Below are 18,826 nucleotides of genomic sequence, written 5' to 3'. Positions count from 1 at the left end.
CTGTGTGTGTTGTAAAGTAGCCACCACTCCATGCTCACTCCTATAGACTATAAAGCTGGCTATACACCTAGAGATTATCTGCAGATTTTCTGTCTTCATTTGGAAGAAGTGCAACAGATTCCTCCATCTACGCTAAGCTGTGTGGATGGAGGAATCTCCCACTGGGCCAAGCTTCCGTATCTTGCTAGTCGGCCCCGCTTGCTCTCAAAACACCTGAACAATCTGATTGGATGGCGGCATTGTTCAGGTGTTTTTAAGAGCCAGCAAGACTGACTAGAAAGATACTGAAGCTTGGCCCAGTGGGAGATTCCTCCATCCACACAGCTTAGCGTAGATGGAGGAATCTGTTGCACTTCTTCCATCTGACCATAGAAAATCTGCAGATATAATCTATATATATGGTAGTTTGTTTTTGAATTTCTCATTTTTTATATTCTGAAACCTAACCTATGGCTCAGTTTGGCTGATGTTTCTCTTCTATTCCACAGTCCTTTTTTGTTAATATCTCCATACACTGTTGTATTACAGGCTGCACAGATGGTCATTGAAGAACCCAATGCCCAGTTGTGGTGGGCTGGGAAAGAGCTCCTGAGGAATAAGAAACTTGTTGACTACGTGGGCAAAAATGAAAAGACGAAAATAATCGTGAAGATACAAAAGGTAATCAACAAGTTTTCTTATTTATTTATTATTATTATTTTTTTTTACAAATTATGAATTTTATAAATCCAAAGTAGGAAACCATATGCTGTCAACCAAACCTAGTGAAAGCAGCCATATTATTAGCTTCACTTCTCTTCAGCCTGTCAATGTATTACTCTATAAGGCCAATGGTTTGTGGACATCTGATTATCACAGCTTTACAAGCTTGTTGGACATTGCTCGTTGATTCTTCGAGGAGGTTTTCCACAATATTTGGAGTGTGTTCCTTAGAATCTATGGCCATTTAGCCAAAAAGAACATTTGTAAGGCCAGGTACTGATCTTGGCTCCCAATCAGCGCTTTAATTCATTTGAATAGAATCTCCTTCAGTGTTGTATCTATTTTTCTTTCACTGGCAGACCAGACTGCAGTTTTGGTTGCATGAGATGTAGATCATTCGCCCATGGAATGCTGACAGTGTACATATAGGATGTGCAGGCCTCTTGAGTTGATCTTGATCACTGCCTGTGTACTTGAGTATATATTTGTGCTTTAATCCCATCTAGAGAGGACAAGGAGCCCCAGGGCGAGAGCCGGGCATTTCAGAGGAAGAACAGAAGAAAATGATGATGTATTACCACAGGAAACAGGAAGAACTCAAGGTAACAACAAGCTCATATGTGTGAAGGGCAGGTGTTCACAAACGTTTCACCATATAGTATATGACAGCCTGATGTGGGAGGAACCCAGTGCTGGCCACTACATGTACAAGTAATAAAATATTTCTTATAGCAGTATATCATAATATGTGACCCAGAAGTAACCAAAGAGTTCACCACTTAAATATTGTGACACTGACTGCTAAAAAGAGGCTTTTTCCTGTCACGTCACAATGGGAACAATTTATTCTTCATTAATGACAGTCGGAGATGCAGATCATTTAAAGGAGAACTATGAGGTGAGTGATTTTCACTCGCCTCATAGTTCTAGATGACTGTTACAGGTCGGCTCAGTAGATCGGGAGGTGAGCGAACACATACAGGCGTTCGCTCGCCTCTTGATCCTTTCACGGCTCTCTGCCGTGACAGGGGGAGGGGCTGGATTCCCCCCTCCCCGATCCTCCCAATTAGTTTGTGTCCTCCCGTTACCCTAAGGAGAACTATGGGGAAAAGACAACCCCATAGTTCTCCTTTTAATGCCCCTTTTACTAACTGTACATATGGCTAGTGATTACACAGACTGATGGTTTTATAGTATGGATAAAGCCTAATGTGTAGAGCTATACTGTATATCACGTATGGCTAAATGGCATATTGTTTTTATGTGCTCCCCAAGAAACTAACCATTGTTTTGTAATCTGTCTCTTGGTTCCAGAAACTTGAAGAGGATGAGGATATTTCATACCTGAATGCTGACTGGGCGGACAATAACTCCTTAAAACGACAGTTTCAGGGCGTGAAGGACATTAAATGGAGACCGGGGTGAGAACCCAGCAATCGTTATCAGTCACAAATGTCTGACATATTTAGTACATAGACAAGTTTTATTTGTCACCTCCTGTCCTGTATAAATAAATGATCTTTCTTTCTATTTTTAGTGTCTGTGGCTTTTGTACTGCTACTACTTTTACTGGGGTAAAGATTTATAAGGTATTCAAGAAAATGGCAGGCAACCAGCATCTTGGCAGCAATGGCAGTCCACTTAGTTTTCTTTACGAATATTTAAACACTTTGCAAAACTGTAATGAGTCCCTGTTCAGCAGTTTCCTATTAACATTGGCCACTGTGTGGCGCTCTAAAGCTTAGAAACAGGTTTGTGTTCTATTTAAGTAACATCACCGGTCACTGTTCTAGAATATCCTAAAATGAGATTTTTACACTGCTAATATTCTAAAGATTAAGTTTTCTTTTTAGATTACTAAAATCAACTATACACAAGTTTTAAGAGAAAATCCTAAAATACTTTTAATAGTGGGCAGATAGGATGAAACTAGTATAAATGTTATTATAACGTTTCTGAAGTAAAAGGATCATCTTTTGTCAATATTTGATGAATCGGAGAGGAATCCCTGTGTTCATGCTGTTGCTTCTTTTAACCGTCATAGATATCAAAATGTTCATACTTCTTTAAGTCAGTAAAGTGCAAATTTGTGATATTGGGAATAATATTTTTTAAAAAGGACCCTCTTCAAAACCTGAAGATTTGTCTGTGATAGGGCACATGTAGAAATGTTCATTTTGCCCAACCGCCATTTTACCTTTTTGTTTTGACATGATCCTGAAATATACCAGTGCACATCCTGTACCCTTTTAAGGCTCGTAGTTGTCTATCTGCAGTGTGAGATCATCTAAGGCACTGCTGCCCTGGACTGCTAGTCTCAGGAGATTTGGTGATGTGTCTGCTGTGCTGCTCATTGTTCTCCTTGCTGGAGGGGAAGCTAAATCTCGGGATCTGTAGTGCACAAATCTATCGGCCTCTGCTTTATTCTTTCTGTGGGTCAGTGCCTTCTGTACCCCCCCTGCTCCTTCTTCTTCATTACCACACCAGTCATCAAGGGGGGCAGCTCTGAGATGAAGCAAAGCCCTTCTCCTTCACCAAGATGGCCGCCTCAACGCAGCGCAGAACACTGCATGGTATGTCAGTAATGGGGAAAAGATCATCTGCATGGAGACTACAGACCATACTGGTGACTAGTTCTTTGCCCTCATATTGCCTTTTTGGGGGGGCACAACTACCATACTACAAGTCCTGTTCAAGAAAAGTATTCTTTGTTGCCTGTAGCAATCAATCAAGATTTTATATTTTACTTTTTTTTTTACTTGTGCTAGAAAAAAGGAAGCTAGACTCTGATTGGTTTCTATGGCCGGCATGTCCACTTCTAGTTGTGGAATCTTCTGTCAAATATGGGAAGAAAAAAACCATTGGCATTGCGAGAGGGAAGAAGCCATCTGAAAAGCCAAGAGTAGGAAGGTAAAATAAAGGGTCTGTTCACCCCAAACTGATATTTCAATATGGTTGCTGGAAAGTTAAACCACCTGACAGTTGGAGACTGGTGAGATTTCTGGGCTGAGTTCCCTGGTCTGAATACCTCTTGTGGCCATTATGAGGGGTTCCCATTGTTGGCTTTTATTATTCATTTTACATGATATAGAAGGCACCAGGAGGTGCTAGAACATACTGAGTTGCACAGGAACAGGTTGGGGAGTTGTAGAAGAAAGATTTTATTGTTGGAGTATCTAGGACATAAAGGAAGCCAGCAGCTGACTGAGCCCCGCGGTTCCAGCTATATATAAATCACCTACGGGTGGGCTGACCATTTTACTTAACAAGTACTGTATACTGAATATTATATATAAAGCTTTAGGCCTCATTCACACTAGAAGCGTCCCGCACGTACAGCTCCGTGCAGGGCCAAATCGGGCAGCTCCCAGGAAGAACAGGTGCTGCGTGTGATTAATACGCAGCTCCCATCATTCTCTATGGGACTATGTGGCCGTACGCCGCCCTACGCTCACCTCAAGTGCAGGTCCGTAGGGGTGCGTGTTTCCTATCTCGGACGCAGACAGGATCCATCCTGTCAGCGTACGAGTACACTCACCCCACCCGCACGGACGTGTAGGGCGGCGTACGGCCATGTAGTCCCATAGAGAAGGACGGGGGCTGTGTACTTATCACACGCAGCACCTGTCCTTCCTGGGAGCTGCCCGATTTTGCCCTGCACGGAGCTGTACGCGCGGGCCGTTTCTAGTGTAAATGAGGCCTAAAGTAAACTTGCGGGAATATCATCAGCTCATACCTTTTTTCTCAGTGATGTAGCCCTCCAGCAACAGCCGGAGAAAGAATGTCTATTTCCCATCGGTGTATAACGGGTAGGTGTATAACATCGGTGTATAACGGGCGCAGCTGAAGTGCCGGAGTTGCCCACCCCTGGGGTAGAATATGCTGCTATTTTCAAGTCCCACAATACAGGCTGCATTAATACACAATTACACAAAAAGTCAACTCGTGCTTTGAGGCCATCGTCACACCTGTATGATGTCTTAGTGCATGCACATTCACTCGTATTACATTATGCGATGTGGACTATATTGCCTTTGCACATCATACTGGAATTGACCATTGTGCCGCAATGACTCCCGAGTGGTCATGGTTTATAACATGGATAAGATATGTCATCAGCACCCCAACAGGCTTGTTTCAATGCTCTTTATTATTGGATGATCCCATAGAGAAACAGTGTTTTGGGACCGTGCCTAATGAAGAGCCCCAAAACACTGTTTATCTGTGTGATCATCCAATAATGAAGAGCTTTGAAACAACTTTGTTGGTGTGCTGGCGACATATCCTAATTATGGATGGGCATCCACCACACAAGAAACCTCACATGACCCTTATGCAAGTATGTACCACACGCAGGGCCTTGCTGTACGTGATGGGTTCCATGCTTTACATTACCGCGCATTTTACTGCAATGCAAAGTTGTGAAGCCTAAATGATCCGTCTACTTCAGCGGTGGGTATCCTTGGCACTCCAGCTACCAATCCCATCATACCTCTATCTCCGGGCTGTGGCTGTTCGAGTCTTGCAATGCCTCCTGGGACTTGTAGCTCCACAACAGCTGGAGTGCTGAGGTTGCCCACCCCTGGTCTACCCCTTCCCTCTAATACGTAGACTGTAGCTGATCATGCTTGTGCTTTCACTGATCTTCAGAACACTCTCGCCCACCTAGTCCTCTGAACAATCCTTCAGACATTTTATATATTTGCTCCATCGGTGACGTTACCTGCAGGATTACATTTCAGAGATTGTGTAAACGGGGAAAACAACTTCAATGTGTATTGACATAAAACAAACTCCTAATGACTTCTATATTTGTTCTGCGGTGTGTTGTGGAATTCCAGCACAACCATATGTCTAGATTCACAGTCACACATCTCCGCAATGTTCATTTCCTTGTATCACGATGTAAAGCCAGAAGGTGATAACATTCTTCTTGTGTCGCCTGCCTGCCGACACCCCGGTCATTGTACTATGAAGACGGAACTTCCGTCCCCTTATGAGCTGCCATAACACCTCACCCTCCAGGTACCGTGATGCGTGTTAAAGGGACATTAGAATAAAAAATCCCCCCCATGCTTACCCTAAATGATGCCTCTTGATCCAATCATCTTCTTCTTTCATGTAGTTTTCAGGAGTCCCTCCAGTGCTGGTGCCTGTCTCAGATCCAGTGCAGACTTCTGTGTCCCACAGAGTCTGTGCGTGTGTAGCCTCACGGCTGCGTGCAATGACTTACCCTGTGTCTCTCCTATTATCCCGGATGAAGATCTGTACTGTGTATGCCCCATGATCCTTCACGGCCTGCTCGATGATTCAGATCTTTGGACAGGAGAGAGCCGCAAGTAATGGCGTCAGATGTTGCCATTAAAGTTCATGTGCGTGTAAAGGCAGACGTCCCAATACTTTTGGCAATATAGTGTATGTGAAATTACATGAACAGAAAAGTCTGACCTTCCACGGTGTATTTTCTGACAATGTTACAAATGATCGCTTTGTTTCCAGGCCGATCCTGAAGGACATTCTGTAAGATGTATCTAATAATCCGGCACGGATTTATATTTGGGCTTTGCCGGTGAATGATCCGAGATGCCAGAGCCGGATGTTGGAAATGTTAAATTCCGACCACTGAGAGAGGCGAGAGTCCGGCCGGAACGAGCGTTTACCCTTCCAGGAGCCGCCTAGCTTTTGGCCGAGCGCCTCCATCTCCATGCATTGTTGTCCGCTGTGACATTTCCATTGTGAGCGGGACACAATAGAAGTATTCTAGGATGAAGTCTTTCTGCGGAACAAGCTGGCTATAGTCTGGAAAGAATCCCGTAGGAGCAAAACACAGAAATATGAACCAGCAAAAAAAAGAAATTGAAACTATTACATAAGAAAGTGCCAGAACACCCTACAATACGGCAGTGGGAAGATAACGGAGTGAGATGAATGAACCCAACACAATCTACATTATGTCTTCTACATCTGAATGTCAGTGACTGCACATTTCACTTTCTAGGGTACAGGGTGCCTACAGCTAGATAGAAAGCCAGGACAACAGTACACCCTGCATGACTGATAACAGTTTGCTAATCACAAGAGTTGTATTGACCATAAGGGCACTCCTTGGCCAGTGCCTATGGCAGCAGAGTAAGTGGGGCACAGTGGCGTCACAAGGAGGGTGCGGGCACTGGCCCGGTTACAGCTGTGACCCTGGTAGTTCTATCAATGACTCAAGGCTGTAGAGGGACTACAAATCCCAGCAATACATTATACAGCAATGCAGAATGGCACCGGCTGTGGAAGACTACAAATCCCAGCAATACATTATACAGCAATGCAGAATGGCAACAGCTATAGAGAACTACAAGTCCCAGCAGTACATTATAAAGCATTGCAGAATAATATGAAGCTATATACTCTTGTTCTGGGGTGACGGCCTGATGTCTCTAGGGTCTCAGGTGAGCTGTGTGGGGTCTCAGGTGAGCTGTGTGGGGTCTCAGGTGAGCGGTCCGGGGTCTCAGGTGAGCTGTGCAGGGTCTTAGGTAGTCTGTGCGGGGTATCAGGTGAGCTGTGTGTGGTCTCAGGTGAGCTGAGCGGGGTCTCAGGTGGGCTGTGCGGGCTCTCAGGAGAGCTGTGCGGGGTCTTAGGTGGGCTGTGCGGGCTCTCAGGAGAGCTGTGCGGGGTCTCAGGTGGGCTGTGCGTGGTCTCAGGTGGACTCACAGGAGAGCTGCACAGTGTCTCAAGAGAGCTGTGCGGGGTCTCAGGTGAGCTGGGCGGACTCTCAGGAGAGCTGCACAGTGTCTCATGAGAGCTGTGTGGGGTCTTAGGTAGTCTGTGCGGGGTATCAGGTGAGCTGTGCGGGGTATCAGGTGGCCTGTGCGGGCTCTCAGGAGAGCTGTGCGGGCTCTCAGGTGGGCTGTGCGGGCTCTCAGGTGGGCTGTGCGGGCTCTCAGGAGAGCTGTGCGGGGTCTTAGGTAGTCTGTGCGGGGTCTCAGGTGGGCTGTGCGGGGTCTCAGGTGGGCTGTGCGGGGTCTCAAGTGGGCTGTGCAGGCTCTCAGGAGAGCTGTGCGGGGTCTCAGGTGGGCTGTGCGGACTAACAGGAGAGCTGCACAGTGTCTCAAGAGAGCTGTGCGGGGTCTCAGGTGGGCTATGCGGGGTCTCAGGTGAGCTGTGCGGACTCTCAGGGGAGCTGTGCGGGGTCTCAGGTTAGTTGTGAGGGAGCTCTCAGGAGAGTTGTGCGTGGTTTTAGTTGGGCTGTGCAGGCTCTCAGGAGAGTTGTGCGTGGTCTCAGGTTAGTTGTGAGGGCTCTCAGGAGAGTTGTGCGTAGTCTCAGGAGGATATTGGTTTTGGTGCATCCCCACTCTATAATGCTTCACTATCCTTCATCATGGGACATCATATGGAGCACTGTTTGTAGATCTGTATGAGTCACAAGTGATCCCTTCTAGTCTATTAGCACGTCTTGCTCATACATGGGGGTGAGATCGGCTTCTGTGGTCCATTTCTCATGGTTCTGACTCTTATTGTCATCCTTACACCAGCATGTAATAAACAGCACAAGTCCTTGGCTATCACTCAGCTTGATCGCGCGTCCTCTGAAGCAGTCATAATGGCTGATACCTGACTTCTGAGCTTCAGGCCTTTCATTTCCAGCCAAAACATATCATTAGGCGTAACATCGGCGGCGGTATTAATCTGCATTCCCTGTTAGCACAAGAGCGAGCTTTTACTGGTAATTAATTATGATGACATGTAATTACATATAATATATACTCTTAAAATGCAATTATCCCTGTGCTGACCACATCAAAAATCTCCCATAATGACCCTGTGTCCGTGTATAGTGCCGCCATTGTCCAAAGATAGAGAAGAGGATTTACTACACAGGGCCAACATGTCCCCAGGATCTGCGTTAAAGAAGAACTCCAGGTATGAAAAGAAGTCGAACCCTTTGCATTAGGGATACCCCGAACTGCAAGGGTTAACTGCTCATTTTGGTCTCGGGGCCAGAATACGGAAGAGATACCCATCTGATCCTTGCTCCTGCGGCGGTGACCACTCACCTCTCTCCTGCTCCTATCCGGCTGTGGTATGTCCCTCGGAATCCTCACATCTAATACAGCTGAATAGACCCTCATAAGACATGATAATTCCACGGGTCCTTAGGCTGCTGGAGCCAGGGGAGAGTGTGTGGGGGGGGAGGGGCTACGGGGAATGGTCTAGCAGCCGGGTGGATATATCTTTTTTTTTTATTTGCGCCCCCTAGACCCTAGACCAAAACTAACAGTTAAGAGCGGCGGGGTTGGGGGTGGGTAGCCCCCCTGCGAGTGTTAAACTTTTACATTCCTAGAGTTCCTCTTTAAAGGAGAACTATGAGGTCAGGGCTTTTCCCCATAGTTATCTCAGGGGTAATGGGAGGACACAAACTAGCGTCCTCCCATCACCCAAAGCTCAGTATAGCGCGAGCTTCAGCTCGCGGTATACTGAGACGCCGGAACGGATACCGACAATTATGCCCTGGAAGTGTGCCAGTGGCAGCCTGGGCTCACAGGAAGTAGGTTCATACAATCTAAAAGACAAGTGGTGGCCAGGAGTGGAGGAGGACTTGGAGGGCAGCGCTGGAGAATGGAGGGAGTTTGCAAATATGGGGAAGGGTGGGAGATATTTGTTTTTAAAAAAACATTTAAACTGGAGACGTATTATAAGAACTCTTCTATGAGAATTGACTCGCATCTTGTTTTCTTGTATTATTCCCGTGTTTATTCAGCTTTCAGATACAAATGTCATCCTTAAAGACGCTTTTATGTGGTCATGCTATTTACACAAACAGGCGATGGGAAAATAACATGAAGCCCATCTGGTCTCTTTGTTCTGAAGCGTTTAGACTACAAAACCCTTTGGTGGCAGCACACAAGTGATGTTATTACCGCTTTTTAAAGGTTAATTCCACCTTTACAGCTCTGTGTAAATGGGAACATGGGTGGAACATGGAAAACACAGAGACATTCCGCAGCCCCCGCCCTTGAATTATTGGTGGGGAGCTTCCTCCTGCTGGATTCTGTTTCTTTATGAATTCAGCTCCTCCTACACAGATCCATTCACAGGACTCAATTCTCAATGGAGTATAAGTTTAATGATGCCACTGCACTTGTAGTCCATTGATAACGTCCTCCTACTCCATAACTGAAGCCCTTGGGCTGGGGGAAGAGTCTGCAGGAGCCGGATCATTGCACCCACAATCCACTATCACGGTTACAGTGCTTTGCAGGCTCCAAAGCTAAAACATATTAAATGTCTTTTTATTTTTTTTGCAATATGGTCCTTTTTTGCAAACAGTAGAACATGCCTTCAAAGGTCTGCTGGTTTCACCCATTTGAATAGAGCTGAACTTTTGCTCGGTCCAGCTTATCAGGGGTGTAACTAGAAATCACAGGTATACGCCCCTTGCAGTGCCCGCCTGGCAGTGACCCTGCAGAGCCCACCATAGACTCTCTATGGTGGGCTCTGCAGGGTCTCAGGTGGGCTGGTCACACCTCTTATCTGTCAGCTTTCTCCACCGCCAGGCCCCGCCTCCTCCAACGTCGCCGGTGGGCCCCCCTCCTCCACTGTCACCTGGCCCCACCTCCTCCTCCGCAAGCCGCTGGCTGAGGAGGAGGAAGCTGCTGCACAGAGACAGTGGCATGTGTCTCTGGCACGCCTCACAGCAGCCTGAGATGCCATAGCGACCCAGGCGGCCCGCACAGCATCAGGGGGACCCCTTTGTTCCTCGTCCTGGCCGGGCCCCCCCGGGCCCTATATCGGCCGCCTAGGTCGCTATGGCGATAGTTCCGCCACTGCAGCTTATTGATTCCAAGCACACGGACTGCTTCTGTCTATCTAGAAAGACAATTATTTGGGGTCTCCTTGAAACTTCTTTTATTTCCTATAAGTATAGTTTATACTGTAGCCGTAGTTGTGCTTTGCATTACCCAAGAGAATTGTGGGGGAAATGTAAACTTCTTCCACTGACATCCAACTGCTTCTCACACTGTACTGCTTGCATTGGCATCACCAACGGAGAAGTGTCATGCACTAAGTGGATGTGTGTCATTGCATGTGTGATTTAATACATACCACTTCAAATGTTATTTCCTATTCAGTCAATATTGAAGATCAAGCTTTGGAGCATCCTACTGCCCAGAACTGCTTTTTCATAGACAATACACATATACCTGTGGCTCAATCAAATGTTTATTGGTTGGTATAGAAGATAGTCATCTCACCCCTGGCTTAAAGTGCAAACCCTCAGATTTTTTTACATAAAACAATAGTGTAATGTACATCTTACTGTAATCCATGGTTGTTTCCCTTCTCTTTGCTGCTCTTCCTTTTAAATTGTCTTCTCCTGCTGGGGGAGAACTTCCCTTTGCAGCTGAGTGCCTCTTCCTGTAGTGCTGGCTCAGGTTGTGAACCTGCACACAGACACCATGTATTAATTCCAGAGACAAGGCAGTCTGCTGCAAAACAGAAGTTCTGCCCAGCATGAGAAGAGATACAGATTTAAAAGGAAGAGCAGCAAAGAGAAGGGAAACTACCATGGATTACAGTAAGGCGCACATTACACTATTGTTTTATGTTAAAAAATCTGAGGGTTTAATGTCACTTTAAACTGAAGGAGAAGAACTACAAGGAGCCAATCAGTTGTGCTGCAGTGCAAAAAGCATGCTGAGGAGGAGAGAGCAGAGTGACGGAGAGAGGAGCATATCAGTCCGCTGCTTCTCCTTTTATTGTCCAGTCACAGGCTAGGGGAGGGACTAGACTTGTGAGTCTTTTGGCATGTAAAACAACTCCCATGTATGTACTTCATGAGTGTATTTTGCAGTTTTTCTGGAGCTTTAAAACCATTAGCATTTTGTTCTCTATAGGTTGAACTCAATGGACTTGTGTCTGTGAAGGTTTTCATTTATCCCGGTCATGGTTTATCTGTAAAAAATAAGTGAAGGCAACTGGACTTTCTGTATTTTTCTTGAAGACGTTCACTGGACATCCGACCTGCTTTCTCAATTCTGAATTCAAAGCTGGAACGCCTTCCAGAAAAATACAGCAAGTCCAGTTACCTTGACTTATTTTTTACAGAAATCAATGGACTTGTGTCTGTGAAGGTTTTCATTTATCCCGGTCATGGTTTATCTGTAAAAAATAAGTGAAGGCAACTGGACTTTCTGTATTTTTCTTGAAGACGTTCACTGGACATCCGACCTGCTTTCTCAATTCTGAATTCAAAGCTGGAACGCCTTCCAGAAAAATACAGCAAGTCCAGTTACCTTGACTTATTTTTTACAGAAATCAATGGACTTGTGTCTTTTTTTTAAAGGCTGATTAACTCTCTATGTATTCTGATAACTGTATGGGGTTAATATAACAAATGATAATATTCAGTATTCTCTTTTTTTTTTCATTGTTTTTTATTTATATTTTTCCACATTTCTGGTCTTATGAGAGTTGTCAATTTATCTGCCTGAATACACATGAATTTGACTATATAAATCATCCATTGTAATCAGATTTTCGGTTCTTTCCTATGTGGCATAGCCGCACATGCCTCTTAGAAGGAGCCCAGCGGGTACAAAGTTTACTGAAGTTCCTTCTCTTGTGAACCTTTGTCCCGCCTGGCACTTCTATACAGGAAACAGATCTCATTCTTTATAAAATGAGGATATTTATTTGTGTAACGTTGAGCCCACCAGTTCCTGGTTCCTCTTTGTACCGCTAAACTCCAGCTGCTTCTTTCGTTCCCGGAGGTCACTCTTCTACAAAACGATGAAGTCTCCGGGAGAGACACGCAGGAGAAGATACGGAATAATACAGAATAATAGACTGACCCCATGGCAGGGGGAGCCTCTTGTTTTTAAATAGCCGGCTCTCATTAATCATCCCGTCTGTCTCCAGAACAATCACTTTGTAACGTGATTCAGAGCTAATTAACCGGCCTGCAATTCAGATTCCCAACAATGTATCCTGCGTGTTTCACAGGCCACAAACCGCTCCAACACACAGACGGGCTGCTGGCCCTCACAACAGGTCTTTTTGGGGGACCTCTACCCAGTGCCACATTGATCAACTAAGAGTGCCTGCTAGGGGGGGGACCCGATAGAAAATGCAACAAAACAGCCACAAGTCAAGGCCCGTCTCTGAAGTGCCCTCCGCAAGTTCAAACACTCGAATGTTTCTCAGTCCATGCTTACGTCTCCAGACAAAAATGCTGAATGCAATTCAGGCCTGGCGTTTGAAGAAGCGGCCTTTCCCACGTATCAATGAGAAGAGGTCTGTCTCTGCGTTCATAACCAAGATCCACCAGTGCTGGCACATGGCGTGAGTCATATGCTCCTCCATACCTAGAAGTGCTGGGTATTTTCATCAGTCCTGGCAGCTGAATGGAGCAACACCGGGAGCAAAGGAAGGATTAATATGGATTGCCTGGGTGGGGCATTAAGGAGAACCTGTTGCAGTCCTTTGCATGGTTTGCTATAACCTTGGCTTCCATGTAAGTATGATGGGTTCTTCGTCTCTCCTCTGGTTATTACAGGTAAAGGTAATAGGAGATCTTCTTCTGGAAACGCTGAAGGACATCAACAGTTTTTATCTCTAAGCCCGTGGTGAGTGAGCAAACTCTAAACACCTAATGAACAAAAAAAGTGCGTGTAAAGGTGTACAGGGTGTGTGTAAATGGTCCTTATTCCGAGAAGAAAGGGTCCTTCTCTGACCCCACAGGATGCAGGGGCAGAGTACTCCGGTCCACCTAGCCGGAGCCAGGTGGACCCCTCTCCTCAAGAGCACTCTGGTCTACCTAGCTGAAGCCAGAGTCCTCTCCTCATGGTTAGCCGAAGATGACCAACGAGTACTAGGTCATTGGGGCTCTCTCGAAGAGCATCCCCCCGTTTTGGGCAAGAAAGAACCTGATGGCCACACAGGTGGTGTTGTGGCCTAGTGCTCTTTGACACAGTAGGGTCCCAAACCTATAGTGCTACTCCAGCACCCCAAACGCCACCACACCGGGTGGTGCACTTGACACTGCTGGCTCTCTGCCTTCCCAGCCCATGACCAGATCAGGTAGACCTGTTCAAATCAGGAGGCTCTGGGCCCCTCGATATCCCAGCTCTAGAAAAGTAGTCCCAACCTACCGGGGGACACTTTAGTTTCCTTCCCACGACCCGGGCCCCTCAGGACAACCATCATGTCAGGTAGTTCTCTGCAGTCAGCCATTCCTACCATAAGGCCAGAACAGCGGCACATTTTCCTCTTGGACACTGATGAGAACAGATAGTACACTTGATCTTAGCCAAAACTACAAGTCAGTGACAAAATGACTAGTGTGCAATAGCTCTAACTTCTGCCCCTTGTACAATATGCTGCAACATCCCCTGCAGTGTGCGGCTGCTCTTTCATTGATCAATCAGTAGGCTGTGGTGGGTCCAGGACCATCCTGTGTACAGGAGGCCAGAGACCTGGCTTTATTGTCCGGCAGCACTGTCTGGATCACAATAGTCACTGAACAGAACTGGCTGGTAAAACAGTTCCCATATACATAGTTCCCATGTGCATTAAATTGTTTCTCTGGAGTTTAGCTTAGACAATAAGTGAACCAGTTACCAAGCTGGGTGGCTCTAGCAATTTAAAGACTTTTTGGGAACTTGTGGTTAAATCCAGAGCTTGGTGTTCTGTCTTCGGCCTCATCATTGCAGGAGCCCTCTGCATTGCTAGCCGGGAGTCTGCATTGCTAGCTGGGCTTGTTCTGACAGGCATAATTGGTATTCTGGGGGTGTCATACTTTTGATTGAGTTTTTATGCTCTGGGAATTCTCACCGCCGACAATACGCGCACAAGTTCTTCTGAATGAAAATAAGTTATTTGAGCTGCAGCATGACAAAATCTCATTATAATGGTCTATTATGGCCGGGCAATTTGTCTTTATGCTGAGAGTATTTCTAAGTGCCGGAACTTCATGTTCTGAATCACAGCCCCCCGGGGAGATGAGGAGACACTGCTAAGTCTGCAACTGGACTGTGCGACAGCAGAACATGACATCACTGTCCCTAATCATAGTGCTAAAAGTAGACAAAAGAGCCAAACAATATCTATCAATGATCTATCTATCTATCTATCTATCTATCTATCTATCTATAGACCAGGGCTGCTGCATTGTTGGTGTAATGTGGTGCCATTCCTTCTGAATGACACCTTGAGATGGGCATGCGTTGTGGTTCACTGCCCAAAAATAGTACCATTGTTTGGCATAGCACCACACATTAGTGCGCTGCAACACATACCCATCTCAAAGTTCATTGGGTGCCATTCAGAATTAATGGCACCACATCGCACCAACACATTCAACGTGTTTTACCACCATAGCATAGGTGTGCGCACGGGGTGTGTCGGGTGTGCCTGGGGACACCCTAATCACCTCAAGCACAACGCCAAAATGGCAACCACCTCCGTGTTTTTGGTTACTGAGCCGGTGGAGATATCACAAAGATCTCTCTGACCGGCTCAGTGATACATAGGGTTGCAACACCACCAGTCTGGGATTTACATCACCGCTCCTTTTTAGCACTCACTTACAAATTCTTTAGGCGACCAATGGGAATGTGTGTGGGCGGAGTTAGCAAAGGACCAATGAGCTGCGATGGAATACCGATAGCGGCCAATCATAGAGGCCGATGTGCTGCGGAGACTGGCACTGATGCTGGGCATCAGCTCCGACTGCGTCCTGGGGTAGGTGTGCATGAGGGTAGGAGGTGGCACAGTGGCTGGTTTTGTTTGGGATGTGTGCCCTATGGTCTCCAGGATGGCAGCAATCATCACTTTGCATCAGAGGCAGAAGGAGGCGAGTTGCAATTGTTGCAATTGTTCAAATGCAGAAGAACTGCAGGCTTCAGCCTAGTGTTCCTGCATTTGGACAATGGCAACTCATTTCCTGGTAGTTGCATTTGCTGCAAAAGTCAATGCTAATATATCATTAGCATTGACTTTGTCCTGAAAGAGGCTCCACAGTGTAGCAAATTGGCTGCTGCCTAGTGGAGAACCATAAGTCCCAGCATGTCCTGGTAGGCAGACATAGTCATGTCATGCTGGTGTCTCTAGTTATCTAGAGTTCGCTGTAGAGTATTTGCTAGCTTTCTCTGTTCTGGATGCAGCAGATGCTATACTTGTAGCATGCTTACTGGGGTCACGGTCATAGATGTGCACACACGGTGTGCCTGGCCACACTGGGGTTGCCACCTGTCCAAGATTCATCCGGACAGTTCGGGTTTTGAATGCTGTGTCCGGGTTTCATGGCAGCTGAAACCCGGGACACAAGATGTCAGGCAGACAGGGGCAACCAAAATAAAGATAGGGGCTACTGCCAACCCCCCTGGGAATAGTCTCAACTGTGATATTTACATATGAATAAGCCACCACTCTTACTCCCCAAAAAAATTCTGTGCGTCGCTAGAGTGTTCGGGTTTCAATAGAAGAAAAGGTGGCAACCGTAGGCCACACCCTAATCACCCGAGCGCAGTTAATGATGGCGGATTTTAGCATCCTGGCTACCACAATAACACTTACCACCAAGGGCGTAACTAGAAATCACAGGGCCCCATAGCAAAATTTTGTATGGGGCCCCGTGATTGCTAGTTATGCCACTTGCAGAGCCCACCGGAGAGTGACCCTGCAGAGCCCACCATAGACTCTCCATAGTGGGCTCTGCAGAGTCTGAGATCTCTTACCTGTCAGCGCTGTCCGCCTCTGTGGTCGCCGGGCCCCGACTCCTGTTCCGCCCCGGGCCCGCCTCCTCTGCTATCGACGGGCCCCGCCTCCTCTTACATTACTGGCCCCACCTGTTCTTAGGTCGCTGGCCAGTGATGGAAGAGGAGGTGGAGTTGCTCTTGGCGGGCCCCACCTCCTCCTTCTTTCCGAACACCGCTCTCATCTGCCGCAGTACCTGGCTGTCACTGACACAGCTCCGCAGCGGCCTTGAGGGGAAATGCTGCTGCTGAGCTGTGTCAGTGACAGCCAGCACCCTTACATGCCAAAGCGACCCAGGTGGCCCTGTGCCCAGGCCCCATAGCGGCCACCTGGATCGCTATGGCGATTGTTACGCCACTGCTTACCACCCTTCTGTGGCAACCGATAAAGCTGAGATCCAGACTGTAGATATGATGCTGGAGAAGTTTATTATCAAACTCTGGGAGAGAGGATTAGGGCTAGGAACATCCAGCATGGTGTGGACTCCTTGAAATGGTAGAACAAAAATACTTGCTTCCATCACAGATATAGGACCTTTAAGCCAAATGTGGCAATCTGTGTCCTGGGCACCTGGCTAAGCAGTATTTGAATCAGAAGTCACCAGTCCATTCAGGAACATACTCTCCAGTTTGAGCAGAGGATAACTTCTCAGGCTCCCCACACCTGTTGAAGTTACTCTGCCTTCTTCATCCTCAGCTTCAGCCACTGGGCCCCCAAACTCAGGTCTCAGTGTGAGCCCATGGCTGGGCCTCCTAGGCTTCAGGCCTAGCCACCAGATCAGTCAGTCCATAGCAGCCTCCCCCCAGGCAGGGCCCAGGGGAGAAAGAGAACCTCACATAGTTCACCCCGAATATGTATGTCCTCCTACAGCATGCACCACTGGCTATGAACCTCCTATTGATTGGTCAGGGAGCCAAAGATATTCATAACAATCTATTATTAGTTGCTCTGCTCTGTGGCAAGGATACACCCAGCAGCAGGCAGATGCAAACAATAAAATATTGATTGGGGGAAATAAAATACAATCTGAATTTATATAAGCACTCCTGCTTACAGTGTACTAGGGTCCTAGGGTCTCAAGGCCCTACAATGTCTCCATTATCGTTGGCTGGTTCCATCATGGGACATACACACTAGTGACACCCAGTGGCATCCACTATATCAGTCTCTCTCTCTCCCTCTCTCTCCCTCTCTCTCTCTCTCTCTCTCTCTCTCTCTAACAATCTACATCAAGAGTGTGCAACTCCAGCTGTTGTGGAACTACAAGTCCCATGAGGCATTGCAAGTCTGGCAGTTACAGGCCTGACTCCCAGAGACAGAGGCATGTTGGGATTTGTAGTTAAAGCCCAGCTGAGGGGGGGGGGGGCAGAGTTGCCCACCCTGATCTACATTGCTCCTGTGCAGGCCTAGCAGAGGTTAGCCATTGTCCCCAGGGAAGGCGAACATTGTACTGCACCACACCTATTGCATTGTCTATTAAGACCCGTCTTTCAAACACTAAACACCCAACCCGGCGTGTCACAATGGCTTCTCACAGGACCTTTGTGGTGTGGCTGGCAGGTTTCAGATTTGGTGTCAGGCAGGCGGTTTATAGGAAACAGCTGAATGGATTTTTATAAAAAGAGGCAGCTTCAAAAGGGTTCTCAGCATCGCCCTCCACCATTGGCACAAGCACACGAGCTCCTGGGTGGTCCTATTATTTAAATGAGAGAGTTATTGCTTCTAAATCATCAGAATAATTGCACACAGTAGCCATTAATCACTCCAAACTTGTTTGGGCAATTCAAATGACCGTCAGGACTCAGATTGCAACATAATGTAGAATAGAACACATACCATTGAGACTACCATGAAATGTCTACAAGTGCAGTTATAAAAGGGTCATGACTGAGGGCCCATTCACACCATGGGGTTGATGTGGACTCATTCACACCACCTATCGCACAGTGCACCCAGCATTATTATTATACAGGATTTATATAGCGCTAACAGTTTGCACAGGGCTTTAAAATATGAGGAAGACATTACAATCACAATACAATTCAAGACAAGATGATAAGGAGGGCTCTACAATCTAAAAGGGAGGGGCCAGTGATACATGAGGAGGTAGCTGTGTGGGGATGAATTGTTTGAGAAAGTGATAGTTCAGTGGTTAGGTTGAGGTGGGATAGGCTTCCCTAAAGAGATGAATCTTAAGGGATCGCTTAAAGGCAGTCAGCGTGGGAGATAGACGGACAGGTTGGGGTAGAGAGTTCCAAAGGATGGGAGAGACTCGAGAAGTCCTGGAGGCGAGCATGAGAGGAGTTAATGAGGGAGCTGGAAAGCAGAAGGTCTTTTGAAGAGCGGAGGGGACGGTTAGGGTGATACTTTGAGACCA

The 18,826-nt window shown here is 46.8% G+C and overlaps 1 protein-coding gene across 1 annotated transcript in view; it reads left to right on the top strand.

Moving 5' to 3' along the window:
- The window catches only part of CUNH21orf59 (chromosome unknown C21orf59 homolog), an 18,129-nt gene extending 15,897 nt beyond the window's left edge, over positions 1-2,232 (top strand). Inside the window, exons 5-7 of the mRNA XM_018565003.1 lie at positions 529-660; positions 1,209-1,304; positions 2,017-2,232. Coding sequence (XP_018420505.1) covers positions 529-660; positions 1,209-1,304; positions 2,017-2,127 — 339 coding nt within the window. The 3' untranslated portion in view covers positions 2,128-2,232. The remainder of the gene's footprint in view (positions 1-528; positions 661-1,208; positions 1,305-2,016) is intronic.
- Positions 2,233-18,826: the final 16,594 nt, after the last annotated feature.

This window comes from Nanorana parkeri, unplaced genomic scaffold, assembly GCF_000935625.1.
Source record: "Nanorana parkeri isolate BGI_ZX_2015 unplaced genomic scaffold, ASM93562v1 scaffold805, whole genome shotgun sequence".
NCBI classification, from domain to species: domain Eukaryota; kingdom Metazoa; phylum Chordata; class Amphibia; order Anura; family Dicroglossidae; genus Nanorana; species Nanorana parkeri.
Note: the sequence above shows the minus strand (reverse complement) of the source record. Positions and strands in the feature narration are given on the sequence as shown.